General features: G+C 41.8%; 1 protein-coding gene across 1 annotated transcript in view; it reads left to right on the forward strand.

Moving 5' to 3' along the window:
* Nucleotides 1-18,957, forward strand: part of syngr1b (synaptogyrin 1b) — a 32,585-nt gene extending 13,628 nt beyond the window's left edge. Inside the window, exons 2-4 of the mRNA XM_030053280.1 lie at nt 8,304-8,541; nt 14,635-14,780; nt 18,742-18,957. Coding sequence (XP_029909140.1) covers nt 8,304-8,541; nt 14,635-14,780; nt 18,742-18,957 — 600 coding nt within the window. The remainder of the gene's footprint in view (nt 1-8,303; nt 8,542-14,634; nt 14,781-18,741) is intronic.
* Nucleotides 18,958-19,945: the final 988 nt, after the last annotated feature.

Here is a 19,945-nt window from a genome sequence, read left to right on the forward strand (position 1 = left end):
TTAACTACAAATAGAGTAAATACTAGATGCTATTGTGTTGATTTATTATTATTACATATTTTCTATGCTGCCCAGATTTGACCAGAGTCAACACTGAGGTAGAGTAAAACAGCCACCTTTGTGTGTGTGTGTGTGACAGACAGAGGTGGGAAGTAAAGTAGTACAAATACTTTGTTACCGTACTTAAGTAGATTTTTCAGGTATCTGTACTTTACTTGAGTATTTAATTTTCTGCCGACTTTTTACTTTTACTCCCTACATTTGAACACAAATATCTGCACTTTTTACTCCTTACATTGTCAAAACAGGCTCGTTACTTCTCTCTCCCTCTCTCTCTCTTTTTGGTGGGGGCGGGCGGGCTCGTTACCACCAAGAAAAACATTACAACACCGACACCAACACCGTACGAGTCCAAAAAGCAGAGAAACTTTCCAGGCTACAGCAGCGCACTGACATAGATTGTGTAACAAAGTGAAGAGTTGCCACTCTGCTGTATTTTCACTGGCTAACAGCAGCACACTGGCTTAGCTTGTCTATTCAGAGAAGAGGTATCACTTCGTCTTATTTTTCATTCTATGTTATCACATGCATACTCCTGCTCATTCATTGGCAGCTGAATTGTTAGGTCTGTTTGATAAGTAATTTACATTTTTAAAACAGATAATAATTTAACATATTGTTAAATTTAACATATTGTTAAATTATTGGATTCAAGCTTACTGGTAAACATCTATTCCTTCAAGATAATTTATTATGTTCTCCAACTCATAAACATACACTAACACTACATACCAAGTGTTTGAGCAGCATATCTCCTCTGTGCTACAAAAGATCCGTGGTAAAAATTATTAGCATTAACGCTGAAGCCCTCCCCCACAGTTTCCAAAAATCCTGGAGGAAACCCTTCACAGAGAGGGAAAGGGAGAGAGGGCGCGGGGCGTGAGAGCAGTTAAGAAAAAGAAAACCATAAAGAGAAATCTGGAGACATGGAGGAAGACAGTTGCCAGGGAAGATAACGTTAGTCGACGACAAAACAGAGTCGCAGAAGCAAGAAAAAATCTGTTAAAAGTCATATACGTTAAGTATATTAAGTATTGAGAGTACCAAAGCTGTCATCAAGGTACTCATTCAAGACCTCTGGTCAGTTGAGTCTTGATTATTGTGTGAAACTGGGCTTGCAGCAAAACTAGAATGTTGCGTGATTTTCATTCTCTCTGTACCAGCACTTTGCAGGTTGTTAATAAAAGAGGATAAGTTCCTGTTTTGTGTGCCCTGAACTTTTTTTCGTCAAAAACTTATCAAAAAGGTATATGTATCATTAATGGTAAAAAATTCATTTTACTTTTTACTTTTGTACTTAAGTACATTTCAAAGCCTGTACTTTCTTACTTTTACTTGAGTAAAGAAGTTGAATTGGTACTTCTACTTTTACCAGAGGCTTTTCTCACACAAGTATCTTTACTTCTACTTAAGTACAGAATGTCAGTACTTTTGCCACCTCTGGTGACAGATAAAATAAACCCTATATGAACGCAAAAAATTGGAAATTGTTCAGATTTGACTATAACAGGGAGTTAAGATTAACCTGGGCAATGGAATCTGAATGACAGCAGAAGCAACACTCGTAAAGATATAAGATGAAATAAATTTATATCGCCATAATGCAGGAAATGAGATCATGGTCATGGATGTGTGTGGGTGTGTGTGTGTGTGGGGGGGGGGGTGTCACTGTGAGGAGCATATCACCTTTGTGCCTGCACGGCGCGAGAAAGATGAAAAGAGAGGGAGAATTTGTTTGCGGAGTTACTCAAGCTCAACTTCAAACAGTCCGCTCCAGCAGGTAGGAACTCGAGTCTGTGTCTGAAATTGTTTTGGGGCCGCCGCGGGGCCGCCGACGGGTCGAACGATGACTAAACCGTCCGAGTTCAACTCATTTACCTCCGAACTCCAAGTGAACTTTGCGCTCGACGTCTGTGGGGTTCACCCTCCGTCACTTTCATGTCACCGTTCACCACAGGAAGCACCTGGCAGGACACTTTTTAACATTTTTAAAAGCCTGTTTTTACCGAGGTGACAGAGGAAGTAAGCTGTTACATGCACACACACACACACACACACACACACACACACATGGACACACACTTTCCTCTTTTAGTCATGAGATAGATAGTCCTTATTTCCGTTTGCTGTTGTGTATTATTAAGCAACTATTCTGAGCAGAGAGAGCATTTTGACTCGCTGCAGCCATCATGTGACTGTGTTTGTGTGTATGCCTGTGTGTGTGTGTGTGTATGTGTGTGTGTGTTTGTGTTGTCTGGCCTGAATCTTAATGTGTCAAAAAGTAAGCCGGGTGTGTGAGGAGGCACTATGAGATTGCACGTGTTTATGGGATGTGTATGGTTAAAGTCTACACCTGAGTGTGTGTGTGTGTGTGTGTGTAAGTGTGCGTTTGTGTTGGGGAGCGTGCTCGTTTCTGCTAGAACCCCTGCGGGCAGAAGCAGGGCCAATAACGAGGGAGATGGGAGAAGACGAGAGGAGGGAGCGATGATGCAGCCGGTCTAAAAATAGCGCCGCCTCCATACCCCCTTCTGCCCCCGTCGCTCTGCCCTGCTCTTCCCCTCCATCCCTCCATCTCTTCATCTCTCCTTAATGAGCGAGGCTGGCCGTTAGGGCTAGATGAAGGGGGGGGGCGAGGTGTTACTACCCTCCTCCTTCACCCTCCCTTCTCTCCGCAGAGAAAGACGGACCGGAGCGTGGACGGGGAAGAGGAGAACAGAGAGGAAGGTTGCGTTTGTTTTGAATAAACTGTTCTAGTTTCCCATCGAGGCGCAAGACTCCAAATGCCAGCGTGTGCTTCCTCCCCGCGTGCTGTAAACACAAGATTTAAACTTAATATTTTTTACTGCAGTGCTGCATAGTGTGTAGTGTTTCTGCTGTGATTTCTGCATGTCAAAATTCACTTTTTAGCTCTATTAAGGAACAAAATCGAACCATTCTCACCTCGGTGCGTCCAGCGGTTCGGTTCCTGTGGGTAGCATTTCATGATAGCTTAGCATAAAGACTTCAAATCTATGGGAGTTGTTAGCCTAGCTCCATCAAAATGAAAAAAAGTAAACTTAACCATATAAAGCCATTCGTATCATATAAGATACACATTTTCAGTTCCGTTTTTCATTTTCAGTTTAATCAATACTTGACCAAAATACTGTTGTATACCTTTGAACACTTCCCCTGTTCACCCTGGACCATACCATTGGCACTTCAAGTACATATCATATATCATACACCAGAAAGGCCGTGTAATAACATATTTTTTGATTTACTTTTTTTAAAAAATATATTTTGTTATAGGACTAAATAAAGGGTTCAGTTTCAAAAAAATTGTATTTTCTGCCAATTCTTTCATAGTTCAGGCTTTATAGGGTTAAGGTGCTGAGTACTGTTTATTTTATTATCCATCACTCAGCACCTTAACTGTTTATTTATTGGAAGTGGTGATTCCATGGAGCCGAATCAAGTCTGACAGTTCCTGAATCTCAGTGTTGGGCGTCGGGTTCTGCCACTTGGTTTCATGGTTTCAAGCTTCCTCTGTGCCATACTATCTACTATTTGTATATTTCATATTTCATATTTATTATTACCATCGGTATAGCTCACATTTCAACATCTCATATTCTTAGGTTAGTTTATTGAATATACTTAGTCCTTATTGTCTTTATTGTATATATTTAGTATATTTAGTCTCTATTGTATGTACAGTGGTTACAATTATTATAGATGTTTTAAGGCTATAAAACCCCTCACTTCACACTTTATACACTTTTCTCAGACAGGCATTAACATTTTCTCACTTTTCTCTCTTGTTGTTGAAAGTTCAAACCTTCGTAGAAAAATAAGTCCAGGAGAAAAAAAAAAAAGCATGCAAGGCCTGCGAGGCCCCGAAAGGTGAACCGCGTTATAGCGAGGGACAACTGTACTTCTTAATTAGGGCCCTCGCCTCTCTGGAAGAGGGCCCTATTGTATCTGTAAGGTTTTTTTCCGGTTTTTCCTATTATTACGTCTCTTTGACGCTTAATTTGACCCCCTTAACATGCTCAAAAACTCACCAAATTCGGCATGTACATCAGATCTGGTGAAAAATTTGATAAAATCAAAAATCGGACCCCCTACGTGCAAAAATGGGCTCACTAGCACCACCTAGTTTTATTTTATGTTTTTTATTGATGCTGCTGTAACGTGGGAATTTCCCAGTTTGGGATCAATAAAGCAAATCTATCTATCTATCTATCTATCTATCTATCTATCTATCTATCTATTCACAGCAACTCCAAAGCTGCCTTATTTACAGTGTGTCTTGTTTCATGTAAAAGGCTTTATTTGAGCTGCAGTCAGTTCCACTATTGAACTGATGGTGGCAGGTTTATTGTGACTAAAGCCAGCTCGGTTGTGCTGTGTGGGATTATAAACGATGGGGATCAATATTTTATTAAGGCCTCGTTGAAAAAAAGCCGAACCTGTCCTTTAAGTTAAAGCAACAGAGTGACATTCAGCCGTCTTTAGAAGAGAGGAGCACTGCGGGTCCGACATTTCTGTTTGGTTGTTGACCTTGATGGTCAGTTTGCAAGTACAGGTGATCCCCTTTTTTGTGCTGCTGTCATTCATCACACACACACACACACACACACACACACACACACAACAGCTGGGTAAATATCAAAGAGGCCCACCTACTCCAGACAATGATGACACCTCTTGCTCTATCTCTCTGTCGCTGTCTCTTATTTGCTTTGTCTTTCTCTCCCTCATTTACCTACACACACACACACACACACACACACACACACACACACACTCACTCACCTTAAGCAATCGAGCAGCAAAAATCAGGATGCACGGTGGCAATGCACGTAGACTGCAGACTGAAAGCCTTTCAAAAAATATATTCATACACACACACGCGCACACACACACACACACACACACACACACACACGCAGTATTGAACTTACCCCGTGCTGCAGTCAGTCAGAACTGGCTCTCTGGTGGTTTGGTCTGTGTGTTTGTCAGTGGGCTGGAGTTGTCTGATGCTCTGTAGCAACTCAAGTACAAAGTCGACTGCTACATGGCACTGAGGGGAGAAATACTAACACTGTGTGTGTCAGTGTGTGTGTGTGTGTGCGTGTGTGGTCTCCCATGTCGGCCCTCGGAAAAGGGAGTTCCTGGATTCTCCCACAGTGAGAGGAGAAGAGAGGAGAGGAGAAAATAAGAAAGGAGAGGAGAGGAGAGGAAAGGAGAGGAAAGGAAAGGAGAGGAGAGGAGAGAGGGATTAGATGTTATCATAGTAAACCTGCTCCCTTTATTGACTCCATTTTGTAGCCTTCTGTTTCTCCGCTCCCTGAGGCACAGGCACACGAGAGAGGAGAGAGAGAGAAGAAGAAGAAGAAGAAGAGAGAGGACGAGAGGAGAGAGAGCAGAGGAGAGAGAGAGAGGGATTAGATGCTATCACCACGGCCGCTGCTCCTTTGATTGACTCCATTTTGTGGCCCTCTGTCTCTCCACCACCTGGGGCACAATAAAGCAGGCACGGCATAGTCAAACGTACACATGCAAATGAAGAAAAGATTTCAAGCGATGTCCGTGCATTATTTTTCTCTTCTTTTTTTCTTTTTTTAACTGAAACATCGGCTTCACGCAGGATCTCCAAAGCCCGAGAGTCACAAGAGAACCATGAAATCCATCAATTGAAGTAAACACCGGAGCAATTGGAGTCAAGGTTTTCCCCCTTGATTTCACGCTCTATTAGAGGACCTGTCATTGTTAATGCTTTTATGAATTTTCAACTCAATATCTCAAGTTGCTTGTCAGCGAGTGTTTCAGCACGACGCAATACAACAGCTCTGTCCAAATGAGCATGAAGAGGCTTGTTTCAGTGATTTACAGCCAGAAAACATCGAATATGACGCGTGTGTGCTTATAGGAAAATCAAGCAAAGGTCACCTGCAAATGCTGGTAATGGCATGGATTGAGTAGATGATGTGATTATGACTGAATGTATTGCTGGATGGTGATAAGAGTTTTTTTTTTATTATTATTATGTAATATGTTATGCAATTTAGTCACAAATTACATAGTCATGGTCACAACTTGGGAAATCCAAGCTTTAGGGCTTTATGGGATGTTCCATGATGAGGTGGGCGTTTTAATGCACAACACGAAGGCAGAGCACCAGCTGATGTGAGGCGGCGTGCATTAACCTGCTTTTGCCACGGCCTCCTGCAGGGGTGCTGCCTGGGGCCTGGGCATTCAAACCTGAACACTGCAAAAAGTCAAAATCTTACCAAGAGTATTTGTCTTATTTCAAGTCAAAATGTCTTATTTCTAGTCAAAATATCTCATTAAACTTAAGATAAGACATGATCAGCTCAGAAATAACTTGTCTTTAGATAATTTTCACTTGTTTCAAGACAAGTTAAAATTTGCTAGAAACAAGAAACATATTCTGCCAATGTAACAAGCAAATTTTTACTTGTGACACAAGTGAACAAGTAAAAATTTGCTTGTTCCATTGTTTCAAGTAAATTTTCACTTGAAACAAGTGAAAATTGTCTAAAGACAAGTTATTTCTGAGCTGATCATGTCTTATTTTAAGTTTAATGAGATATTTTGACTAGAAATAAGACAAATAATCTTGGTAAGATTTGACTTTTTGCAGTGAAGTCCTGGATACTTTTTTTTCCCAGCCGCAAATCTTTTTTTTATTTTCCATTCCCAGCGTGTGGATGCATCCGGTCTGGTCTCTCTCCCAGCACCTGCTGCTGTCACTCACATCTCCCCCTCCCCCACCCAGTGAGTGATGTGCAGAGTTGACAGGTATGAGACAGCACGCACCACCGACAGCGAGGCGATGGATATACAAAAGTTTTCGCTCAGAAACAGGAAAGCAGCGCTCTCTGGGGAGCATCAGCAGCCAGCAGCAGCTCCCACTGAGCCACACAGAGGACATTTGTGACAGGGACAGGTTAGCAGGCGTAGTAACGCTAGTATGATGACCAGACACCTGGAGAGGTGAGGTGAGGTGAGGGACGGGCCTGGAGACGAGGGAAGATGTTTTTTTTTATATATAATTGTCCCGCTGTGGCATGTGTGGTGTGTAGAAATTATGCAGCTTTTGTTGGTGTGTGGACTCTCACATTTAACAAAGCACAAAAATTGATCATTTCAAAATGTTTACCCGGTGTAGGATACCCGAGGACCCCCCATGACAGTTTGTGCTCAGTTTGTTGCTATGGTTATATAGATTGGTTCAAAATACGGCCCGTGTATGATTTCCAAAGAGTGATAAATCTGTCTGTTCCATGTTTTGAACACCCTTCCTCCAGCCAATCATGACTGATCACCCAGACTATGGTATGTAGTGTAAAACAAAGTCACACCAACTTGTATAAAATATGGCAATTAAACAAGTTACGATACATTGCAAGTGGAAATATCTCAGTTAACAAAATGATAACTGTTACCGACTATAATCTGTATTTTAGACACAAACTCATGAACTGAAGTTACCATTTAGTTTTCCAAATGGGTTTTGTAGACTCTTACTCATAAAATAAAATAATAACAGCTCTGCAGTGTGTAACAGCTGCAGCAAAAAGCCAATTAATATCAACATCTCAGTGTTACATACTGTATTTAAAGGTATGTTTTAAAGGGTTTATTGGGTTTATTTCATATATGATTTGTTGTATTTTTTTTTTTTTATGTAACTAACAGACATCCTCATCAACTTTTATTGTTGTTATTGAGATTAGCCGAGGAAGCCTTTTTGTTCCTCAGCACAACTTCATATTTTAAGAGAAGAGCTAATGGCACCTTCTAATGCCAAATCCTTTTAAAAAGACATGAGGGACTGTTCCTAAAACTTTATGTGAGCATCATGGTGGAGTGCTATCTTATTAATAAATTTGAATTAGTCTAGACAGTCTGAATAAACTTGTACACACAAAAAGGAAGTAAGTGGGGAAAGAGTGTGATGGCAGATGCAAAATATGCAAATGAAAAACTGGCCAGGTAATTTACATTTGTGAATAAGAAAATACTCTCTCTGTCTCTTGATCTCTCTTCATAATCTATTATCAGCCCTTTTTTTGGTGAAATTATGTTTTTCTGTGTTGACTTGCAGTCACAGTGATGTGTCTGTTTGTCAGTAGGCGACTATGAATTTATACAGTTTTAACATGGTAATGAAACGCCCCTCCCCTGGCGCTGTTAGTCGGCGTTTCCTCATCCCTCCCTCTCCTCCGCAGCTCTTCTCCATCGTGATCTTCGGCTGCATCGCCAACGAGGGTTACATCAACCGTCCCAACGAAGTGGAGGAGTACTGCATCTTCAACCGCAACCAGAACGCCTGCAACTACGGCGTCTTCATGGGCTCCATGGCCTTCCTGTGCTGCATGGCCTTCCTGGCTCTGGACGTCTACTTCCCCCAGATCAGCAGCGTCAAAGACCGCAAGAAAGCCGTGCTGGCTGATGTCGGCGTGTCAGGTAAAGAGGTTATGCATGCACGCTGATTATTACGGCTTTAGATCCCAACAAAATGCTGTGCAGGAGGTAGTTTCATTCAAGCAGTATGATTATTCATTGTTAAATCAAGCATAGAGCAAGTGAGCGATCTTTCTTGTATACTTCTGCTTTGTATTGTTTTTATTCTTACATATGTGCACACTGTTTTCCAAAATTTCAGACAAGTGCAGATTGCCTGTTTTACACACACTAAACTTAAATTTAAGATGCTGGGTGTCAAGTAGAAGATCATTCAAAGTGTGACCTTTCACACTGAGCCAAAGACCGGAAAATCATAATATAATATTTAATATAGGCCTAATATAATATTTCACATGATAATAGCTGTGTAAACGTCAGCCAGGTACCACAAGAATGGATATACCTGAGAGTTAGGTAATGATTCACTGGATTTTAAAACTCTGTATGTAATTTGGAGTACATTTAAAACCATTAAGCCCAAACCTTTCTTTGTTTGGGCTCTTTGCTTCCTAAAATCACTTCCTCGTCCCTTGAAAAAGCGAAGAAAAGTTTGCCAGGCAGCACAGAGAGATGGATTCATGTACAAGGCAATTGGGGTGCACAGTGTGAAGGAATTAATGCGACGAGCCTGAGAACATAATAGCGTAATGATTTAGCATCGTATAACCCTTCCAAAACAGAGTCGCAAAGAGCTAAACAGCTTATAAGACCATAATACTTAAAAGCCAATAACATCAATAACAAGAAGGCACGCAGAGAGCGCAAAACAGCTTTCCAACGCGCTGCAGCTCTGACATCCCAGGCAACCATTTTCATCACTTACAGTGTTAAGTTAAATGGATGAGCCTTGACCTTGCAGACATACTGAGCTACAAAGCCCAAGTTCTATCTGTACAGCAAATTTAATGGAAAAAAAAATCAGTTCTTTGAAATATCCAGATGACAAGCTAACCAACTGGAAATGAGGTAACCTGTACAGTGGAGGTAAAGTTGCCTAATTTCAAATATTAATTTGAAATCAGGGTTACAGAAAATTAAAATAAATACAGTGGGGGTGGGTGGGGTATCAAAGCTTGTCTGTGAAAATGGCTTTTAACCCTCCTGTTATGTTCAAATTTACAAACATCTTTTATGTTTGGGGTCAGTTTGACCCCAGCAGTTTAAAGCTCCACAAAATTATTATAATTAAAATTGTTACCAACGTTTGTGTGTCAGGTACTTTATGTTTTTTTGTTGACGACCTAAATAGCCCTTTAAATAAAACATAACTCCCCCCCCTCCCACCCCCACTTATACATCCAGTATTCCTATTACACGACTTCATATGAAACAAAAAAAAAAATGATGTTAATCATTTATTTAGAGACGTTAAACATTGAATGGGGTCAAATTGACCCCAAACATAATAGGAGGGTTAAGCAGTTGTACTCAGATTTTCCCTTACATTTGCCCTTAAGTAGCGTCAAAGTTTTTTTCCCATATTGTAGGACAAAATCACATACATATTCTTTATTTGCTGGATGCAGCGCTTCTTTCAAGCCACAGATGCCATTATATTTTGGCTGCAGCGTTACATCGAGTCAAAAATATCTTGTGCATCACTTCATATATGTTTCCCTGTAATTCAACAGGCTATATTTGGCATCTTTGGAAGTAAAAATGAAGTTCTGTGGGTTTGAACAAAGCTCAGAGCCCACGCGTGGAAGTGATTGAAATTATAACATATTATTTCATTTTTACAGTTTTCAGGCAGGATATACCAAAGTCCAGAGGCCAGGAGTGGACAGCCTCATGACTATAATACTATAAACTAAAAAAAAAACCTTAACCCTAATGCTAATCACAAAGCCACAACATAATGGAAGATAGTGCAGCATCAGGTAGACTTGGTGCAGTAAAACTAGATTAAACCTGAATAAACCAAAACGCTTCAAGTTCTCATCAGTGTCTGCAAGAAGGTGAGGCTCCTTGCGCTGCAGTGGAAGGAAGCTGTGCTGAACGAGGAACTGAAGACATGACAGCACAAAATGAAATCATAGACTGTGGGGATGATAACGTGAATTCAAAATAAACTTTACAGAAGAATAAAATAGGCAGATTTGAATAAAATAGGTAAAACATTATTACGTGAACTGTCTATAAAAAGCTCTTCAAGATTTTTTAAATGATAACATTAGACCTCATTCACCCACCGCTCTTAAGAAGAGATTTCTTCTTAAAAGCCACTTTCAGTTTTCAAAGTTTTTTCTTATTTGGGATTTGTTCTTCAGTACAAACAAAATCTATTCATCAAAACATTTTTCTTTTTACCTCATTTACTTCAGTTGTGTGCCCTTCTCTGGATACAGTAGTCATTGAATGAGTAAGAGCACCCGATGCATCTTTTTTTTTTTCTGTTACTTTATCCACTCCCCGCAGTAGTACCTCCACTTAAGAACTATTGAATTTTTTTTTTTTTTTTTTTAACATTCGGAGGCCGGTGCTCCTTTTTCTTCAGACTGCCATTTGGGCATTCTTGACTTCCCTCAACTCGATCAGGTTCTCTGTGTGATTCTGTGTTTGCACATGATGCTGCAGTCTCAGCCCTTTTATGGCAATTGGTGATGCATTTAAATAGGCTAATCAGGATCAATCGGTATATGCTTTCAGTTTACGAACACAATGGGATTCAGCATTGTAAGAACAATTCTGCACTTTAAGGACACATCATGAATCTGACGTCGACTTTTCATAGGACCTCGCTCAAGAACAAATTTAAGAAAACATTTTGGAAGATATTGTTGAATGAGGCACATGGAGTTTACCAGGCTCAGCCTCTCAGGTCGTGTTCGGTCTGCAACCTGGACACTCTGGTCTAGCCATACACTAAGCTTTATCCTTTCAATTGCATGTAGATAACTAAACACATTTCCTATGATAGGCCACCATGTGGGGATTATATTACAGCACCAGGAGGTACAATGGGCTTTTCTGTTGCCAACACAATCAGAGCCTCAGTGGGAGGCAGCAACATGAGCTGGCCAAAACCCGACAACAATCACTGCTTCCTGTATCAAAGAGACAGACAGAGAGAGAGAGAGAGAGAGAGAGAGAGAGAGAGAGTGAGAGAGAGAGGGAGAGAGAGAGGAAAAACCAAAGAATCCCTGACTTGATACCAGTCAGTATCCACCGCAGTAACAATGAATGAAGACTGTCCAGACTGAATACCACAACATGCAGCTGGTGAAAAATAAGAGCATCTTGTCCAAAGGTTTTGACTCGCCAGTCGCCAAACAGGATGAAGCCCAAATGTTTTCTGTGGTGTGTTTGATGGCTGGCTGATTTGTGACCAGAAGTGGAGCGCAACTGTGTCTTGCAATAACCACTTTTACTTTTCAAACTGAAGCGCATTTCATTGCTAATTCTCCTACACTTTTACTGAAGTCATATTTATAATGTCGGATTTTTAATAGAGTGTTTTTCCATCATTGCATTGCTGCTTTTATTAGCAATGCAGTTTTGCCTTGGATGAGTCAGAGAGCAGCATCACAGAGGCTTTAACCAGCCCTGAGACCTGCTCTCAGTGCTCATCCAGGCTTAAAAACATGGAAAACATGGCCACATTTCAACTGTTTTTAAACTGAATGAGCAATTGTTGTGGTTTTATTTTGTATGTACTATTTTTTTCTATTTTCTGTTTATGCTATTTATAAGCTCTGGACCCTTTTGTGAGTCTGAAATAAAGTTGAATTGAAACGAAATCAGTATTTCACTAATGTCAGCTGTTTCAAACAAATAAATAATTTCACCACCTAGTGTTTTCTATGTACTGTTTTGGAGAATATTATGCCTATAGGTGTGGACTCGGGTCACATTTGATGACTTTAGACTCGACTTGACAAAATAACAAAAGACACCAGTGACTTGTGACTTCACTTGGACTTGAGCCTTTTGACTCAGAAAGACTTGATTGTCTAAGCCAAAGATTTAAAAAAATATATATATGCAATTAACCATATCTTTAGTGCTAGTTGTCTTTGACCTCTCATAGCAAACATGGCTTTATTTGACATCGGCAAGTCAGCTCTTGTCCGACAGTTGAAACAACAGTTGTTTCAACCCATAGCAACCCATTTAGTTTCATGGAATAACACATTTAATCATCCACAACTTGTATATATTGAATATATAGTCAATATTCATCTGTTAAAATGGCATCAAGTTTGGTAAAGACTAAGAGCACTTTATGACTTGTTTAGCATTTGATCCACTAAGTTTCAGACTTGGGGACTTATGACTTGACTTGGACTTCCATGTCTTGACTCAAGACTTGACTTGGGACTTAAGTGCCAGGACTTGAGACTTGTGACTGGCAAAACACTGATTTGATCCACTGCAAAAACGCAAAATCTTACTAAGATTATTTGTCTTATTTCAAGTCAAAAATGTCTTATTACTAGTCAAAATATCTCATTACACTTAAGACATGATCACCTCAGAAGTAACTTGTTTTTAGACAATTGTCTCTTGTTTCAAGTGAAAATTTGCTTGTTTAATTGGCAAAATTTGTTTCTTGTTTCTAGCTAATTTTCACTTATTTCAAGTGAATTTTCACTTTTTCCACTGGCAAATTTTGCCAATGAAACAAGCAAATTTTCACTTGTTTCAAGTGAATTTTCACTTGAAACAAGTGGAAATTGTCTAAAAACAATTTACTTCTGAGTTGATCATGTCTTATTTTAAGTGTAATGAGATATTTTGACTTGAAACAAGACATTTTTGACTTGAAATAAGACAAATAGTCTTGGTAAGATTTTGTGTTTTTGCAGTGTCCCGCCTCCTCTGTGTCTCCTAAACACTTTTTAGCACCAAAAAGGCCAGCAAGCTAAACAGAAGGCCATCAGTCCATTAAGTGAAGGGGTATATAAAACCGTAGCAGCTTGGCCTTTCCAGTTTAACATTCAACAACCCGCACTGAGACAGGCAGAGACTAAAAACGCAATAAAACCTCGTGAGTGCGAGTAATGTGTGTGGCTCAGTCTCATTTAAGTTTTTACTCTTTATTTATCCAGGGAGAGCCTAAAGACTGACTCAGCATGCATAATCTCTCTCATGCTGCTCTGCCTCACATTAATCCAGATCCACCCTTCCACACCTGGGAGCTGCACAGGGAAGCCAGTCTTCTGCCCGGGGCTTGCCTGGCAGCTCCACTGCAGCTATTGGGGAAATCAAGATCTTTGCTCAAGGGCGAGTTGATGTTAGCTGCCGAGGGAGAGGAGAACATTTCCTCCTCGCTGTTCCAGCCCAGATTTTTCCATTTTAGTTGGGCCTCAGTGGAAAAAAAATGAAATAAAAACAAAAAAAAAAAAATAGCAGTATTCGTAATGCATAAAAAAATGACATTTTGGAGATTCGTGGTTAGGTTTTTGTCAGACAACAGTGAGAGGAGAGGAAGGAGAGTGAGACAGAGGAGGTGTGAAAGGGATAATAAGGGAGAGCAGGGCTCCTCTGGCGCTAACAAGCCTGGGAGACATTGTGCTTTGGTGTCTCCGGCTGTGGTTCCCTCTCCCTCTCTCCGCTGCACTGCCACTGTAGTGAACTCAGACACGATGACAAGATAGCTAAGTGTAGAGTCGCTTAATGAGGCCGTTTCTGTCAGTGACAAGATTCTCCCTCTCTGTTTGTATTACTCACTCTCTCTCTCTCTCCTCTATGGCTCCCGTTCCCTCTCTTTCTCCTTCTCTTTCTCACACAATCTCTCTCCTTTGCAACGTACGATGAGCTGGGCCCCAGTGAAGCGAGGGATCACACGTCCCGATCTGACCTGGATGTTTCTGATTATGCTTTATCAACTGTCTCTGTCTCGCTCCCGCGCTTGGATGTGATGGAATGACGGAATGAATGAAAGATAGGAATCCTCCCTCGCTCTTTCTCTCTTTTGCTCTACAATTACTGATTGCAGTCAGTGGCCGTGTGATTGCCAGGCAGGTGTAATAGCCTACACTCAGCCAGTCAGGCCAATAGAAAATTACATGGAGCAGTAGGTGGTCTCTTGTTGCATTTATGTCATTATTTTCACTCCGTCTCTCTCTCTCTCTCCATCTCTCTCCCCAGCGTTCTGGTCCTTCATGTGGTTTGTTGGTTTCTGTTTCCTGGCCAATCAGTGGCAGGTGGCCAAGCATGTGGATAACCCGCTGCGGGAGGGCGGCGACGCGGCCCGGGCGGCCATCACCTTCTCCTTCTTCTCCATCTTCACCTGGGTAAGGGATTGTCCCAGTGACAGGTGACATGACAACCGCCGTTTGATGGGCGTTTTTATCCAGAGTGCCTTGTACACCCAATCATAGTCCCATCAGCACATACATGTTTTCTCTGAGGGGCCTCTGTGGGAATCATTAAGGGAAGAATCCAGTCAAGGGCACTCACCGTCTGGGTCGCTGAGTGTCAGCCGCTGCCATCAGACGCCAAGGCAGTGGCAGTATTTCAAACAACGACAGCAACTTGCATTACTTTTCCACAGCATCACACTGACAGAGCGTCTTGTTAGCGTTGTGTCACATTCAGTGGCAGCGTCGAAGCTCATGAAACTGCACAATTAATTTTTTGATGGCTGGTGCACGAGTTCATTGCCATAAAGTGCATTGAGAGATAAAGTTTAATGAGAACACAGCCTACTAAATGCCTGCTACTAGTTGATGTGCAGTTGCATTTCTGGCAATGTTAAGTTGCCAGCTGCTGAATAGCAAAGAAATGACTGACGTGTCTACTGCTACCAACACTATGAAGAACTGAGCACAAATTGAGAACTTAAGTTGAGTAGCATCACTAGTAATATCTGGTGAAGTCACATTTGTATGGTGAGGAAAAGATTTCTTTGTCTTTCTCTCTGAAATGCATCATATCACTAATGGCAGTGTGATGCTGGCAGTGGAGCCCCTACAACGCTGAAATCACATCACACTAACGGCAACACCACACAATGCTGCCAGCAGAGCCAAGCACTAAAAAAAAAAAAAAAAAAAAAAAAAGCTACTGGCAATGTGTCGTTCATTTCTGAGCCCATTTTTTCATGTGCTAGTGTATTGTTCTTCACGGGTAACTGGCCAAAATGTAGATGTCCTGACATCCATGTCCAGATATTTTTTTTTAGTGCAGCTACAATGGACATTCAGAGGGGAGACAATTTCAGGTTTCCAAAGCAAATGTTTCTAAAGCAAATGTTCCTGTCTGAATTCACCATTTGGTATTGATGTTCCCCAATCAAAGAAAGAGAAATCCATCATAGGAAAGGCAGATATGCCAATTTCTCTACAGACAACAGCTTCAATAGACCAGACTGCAGTGCAGCCAAAGACAAAAACTCATGCAGGGAACACAGCTGTCTCTTTTTCCCAGCTGGAAAGCCACCTACATGTATATCCCATAGCTGAATGCAACAAGTTAATGTGTATTTTGTCGAGTGGCATTCTGGGAAATGTAGGCAAACACTCAATCAAGTAGAAGTATAGATGAGGCAGGTTGAGAGGAAGTGGATACACCTAAAAGGTTAACTGCAACACACACACACAAATGATTTGTTTGAGTGGATCTTTCCTTTAACGCCATGCCTTCTCCACTGAGCAGGGATTTGAACCTCTAACCTTGGTAGGTTTGGTGCCAGGCCTCACCCACTGAACTGTCTGTCTCACTGACCCTCGGCCTTGTCTTTGGTTTGGTGTGTGGGTGTGTCTGAGCATATACTGTGCCTTTGTGTGAGTGTGTGTGCGCACCTGTTTGCACATGTGTGAACATTTGAACTCATATATATATGTGTGTGTGTGTGTGTGTGTGTGTGTGTTGTTCCACAGGGGGCCCAGACTCTCTTCTCTTTGGAGAAGTTAAAGACTGTGTCTTTTGAAGAGGAATACAGCAAGCTGTTCCCCCCCCAGCCCCATCTCCCTCTAGTCTGACTCCACTCTGCCTCCCTGCCCGCTGCCTTAACCCTCTTTAGCTGGTACACTGTGATGAATTATGAACTTGAGCTGGAGTAGAATAGACTCCCTCACTCAAATCCATGTCTCAGATTTATTCTACAATCCTCAACAGTTTTTATATGAATCGTCATCAGTGCAAAGAGCTGCGGCCGTTGCATCGGGCTAACTTTCGCATTGCAGTTGGTTTTAACTACATACTTTGATACTTTCAACACTTTACTGCCCTATACATGTGTTGTCACCATAGCAACCAACCACAAACGCCATTTTATTCTGAACTAAATCAACACGGCAAACAGTTCAATGTCTATTCTACTCCATTTCAGATCTGTCGCTCCATCCAACCTTCCCCGCTTCCCACACTGCAAAAACGCAAGATCTTACCAAGATTATTTGTCTTATTTCAAGTCAAAAATGTCTTATTTCAAGTCAAAATATCTCATTACACTTAAAATAAGACATGATCACCTCAGAAGTAACTTGTTTTTTGACAATTGTCTCTTGTTTCAAGTGAAAATTTGCTTGAAACAAGTGAAAATTTGCTTGTCTCATTGGCAAAATTTGTTTCTTGTTTCTAGCTAATTTGCACTTATTTCAAGTGAATTTTCACTTTTTCCACTGGCAAATTTTGCCAAGTTATTTCTGAGCTGATCATGTCTTATTTTAAGTTTAATGAGATATTTTGACTAGTAATAAGACATTTTTGACTTGAAATAAGACAAATAATCTTGGTAAGATTTTGAGTTTTTGCAGTGGCAATATTTAGTAAAAAAAAGAAAAGAAAAGAAAAAAAAAATCAGGAATTTTTTACAGCTGTGTCTTTTTGCCAGGAAGGCCAAAATTATCAAGGGGAGCGATATACAACTCAACATTTTAAAATCTAAACTATATCACGGTTTACCGGATCTTAATCTGGTTCTATAAAGTTAATGTTGCGTCAATATGCATTGCTTAAAATTTGGTTTTGAGCTACAAATAAGCTTTATTTCCCCCCCCTGTGTCCTGACCCCATTAACATCAGTCTTCCAGTTTTAAATACTGTACATTATCAGCGCCTCGTTCTCCTTCCTTCCACCATCCTGTGAAGCTTTAGTTGTTCGTGTTAAGTCGTTTTGACGAGAAGGGCAAGGACACAATTTAGGCAGGCCGTTTTTAAGACGATTTAATTAAGTTATCAAACTGTTTTATTGTTACCCATCAGAGTTTTATGGCTTTTTATGAGTTGTCGAAACACACTGTTAAACGCTGGCTGTTAAGCTTGCCACAATGTCAAAACAACTGTGCGAGGTATTGAGCCATAAAAAAATGCTTAATTTGAGACGTGCAGTCACAAAATCTTAGGGTGCGGGGGGGATCTCTACAATATGCAGGATTCATTAAAAAAAAAAAAAAGTGTTAATAGGTTGTTTTGTCATGCAAGGAATTAACAAATCGTGCCATAACTTGCTTTAATATCGTGCCATCTATCAACCTGTAAGAATGCGTGTGACTTTTTTTTTTTTTTTTTCAAATGGTTTAGATCTCACATTTGATCCCAACACAACTTCCAGAGAGTGAGTTGATAAATAAAACCTCGACACGCCGATAAATAAAACCTCTACATAAAAGCTCCTGACACTCAGGGCTTAAACCAACACAGCTCCCTCTCCCTCTCTCCCTATTTCTCTGTGGATGTGTGTGTGTGTGTGTGAGTGTGTGTGTGAGCGCACGTGCTGGATGTTTGCTCTGGATGCACCCCTCGGTAATGCCAGCTTTCGTCCGCTTTCCGTTCCGCTGAAAGATCTCTAATTATCTCCAAAGTGAGATGTGTGGCGTTTTCACAATGCGGCGCCTCAGCTGTTTAATAATTCACAGAGGCTCCGCGTAATTGCCGCCTCTCCCGGAGTTGTCTGAAGTGCTACTGAGGTGGCACTTCTCATTATGGAGGGTGGGGAACGGATAAATAACCTGTTTTGTACTGTCACCTATAGAACTAACCCGCTCTGATTCACTAACTGACTGACTCGGCCTGTCTAATAAGCTTCACCGAGCTTTCCAGCCAGCTAATCAATGTCTGCCTCTCTCTCTCTCTCTCTCTCTCTCTCTCTCTGCTGTAACACTTTCACATCTCCGTGGATCCACACCTTACATGTTAATCTGTTTCTCCTCACCCGCTCCCTCTATCCATCCGTTTGTCTCTCTGCCTTCTTTGTTCATGCCTTCCTGTCCTCCTTCCGCCTCTCTTTGTCCTCCATCCCTCCCCCCAAAGGCGGGACAGTCCTTCCTGGCCTTCCAGAGGTACAAACTGGGCGCCGATTCGGCCCTCTTCTCCCAGGACTACACGGACCCCAGCCAGGATGCAGCCGGAGCGCCCTACACCTCGTTCAGCGGGGGGGACGACCTGGAGAGCCCAGGAGGAGGGGGGCAGGCCAACAGCGACGGGGCGTTTGACGGCACCGGAGGCTACCAGCGTCAGGACTACTGAGATGCTGGAAGGGGGGGGGCGGTGCACGGGACAGGAGGTGGAGGTGGAGGTGGAGATGAAGTTGCCCATGGTTTCTAATTTGCGTTGGGGTGTTGCAGTTTGTCCTATCAGTCGTTCCAACATTGACACGCTGCATTTCAGGCACTCAGTTGATGCTCTCCTCCCGAGCGACCGGCTCAGTGTTTTGCACAGACAGGCGGTGTAAATGTGTTTCACACCCCGGGATCACACCTGTGGCATTTCAGTTCCAGGGCGGTCCCTCTAACCACTTAATCAACCTGTTTATGTCAGCTCCGGTCAGAAAAAAAAAAAAAAAATCTGCATCTCAACAAGTCATTAGTCACATAATCAGTGCTAAATGTGTGTTTTTGCTCGCACACGTGTTGAATCTGCCAGTTGGATGAGCCGGTCCTGCTTGTTTACAGCGCTAATCAGTTGTTTCCATAATTTTCCTGAATTATATCTCATGGTGTTGATACTGGTGGGCTGATTTGCCTTTACCCGCCTTGTTTCAGTATATTTATACAGCACTCAGAAATATCCCAGAAACAAGTGAAACGAGTGGGATTGTCTCATCCCACTGGCGGAGTTTTTCACTTTTTTAACACTGAATTTCCAACAGTCTGACTTGTCAAGTGTTTTTTTGTTTTGTTTGTTTGTTTGTTTGTTTTTTCACTGTGGGCAACTTCACCTCCAAGATGTGGCTCGGCGTGGGCAAAGACCAGGGGATTCTGGGTCGAGGGAGGGGGTTGATCATGAGTGAGCTTGCAGACAAACAAGAGGAATCTGCAGATAGGAGTGTTGATGGGGATTTGGGGCTGGGGAGGAGGTGCCAGGGAGGGTTTAGGGCTGAGGGGGGAGGGAGGAGGGAGGGTGGAGAGAATCGGGGGTTGGGAGGGAGGAGGTCTGGGGTTACAGGAAATGGCGACACCCTGTAGCAGATCAGCGCTTGTGACCACGTTGCCTTTGTCGTCTGAGGTTTGTCGTT

This window comes from Myripristis murdjan, chromosome 1, assembly GCF_902150065.1.
Source record: "Myripristis murdjan chromosome 1, fMyrMur1.1, whole genome shotgun sequence".
NCBI classification, from domain to species: domain Eukaryota; kingdom Metazoa; phylum Chordata; class Actinopteri; order Holocentriformes; family Holocentridae; genus Myripristis; species Myripristis murdjan.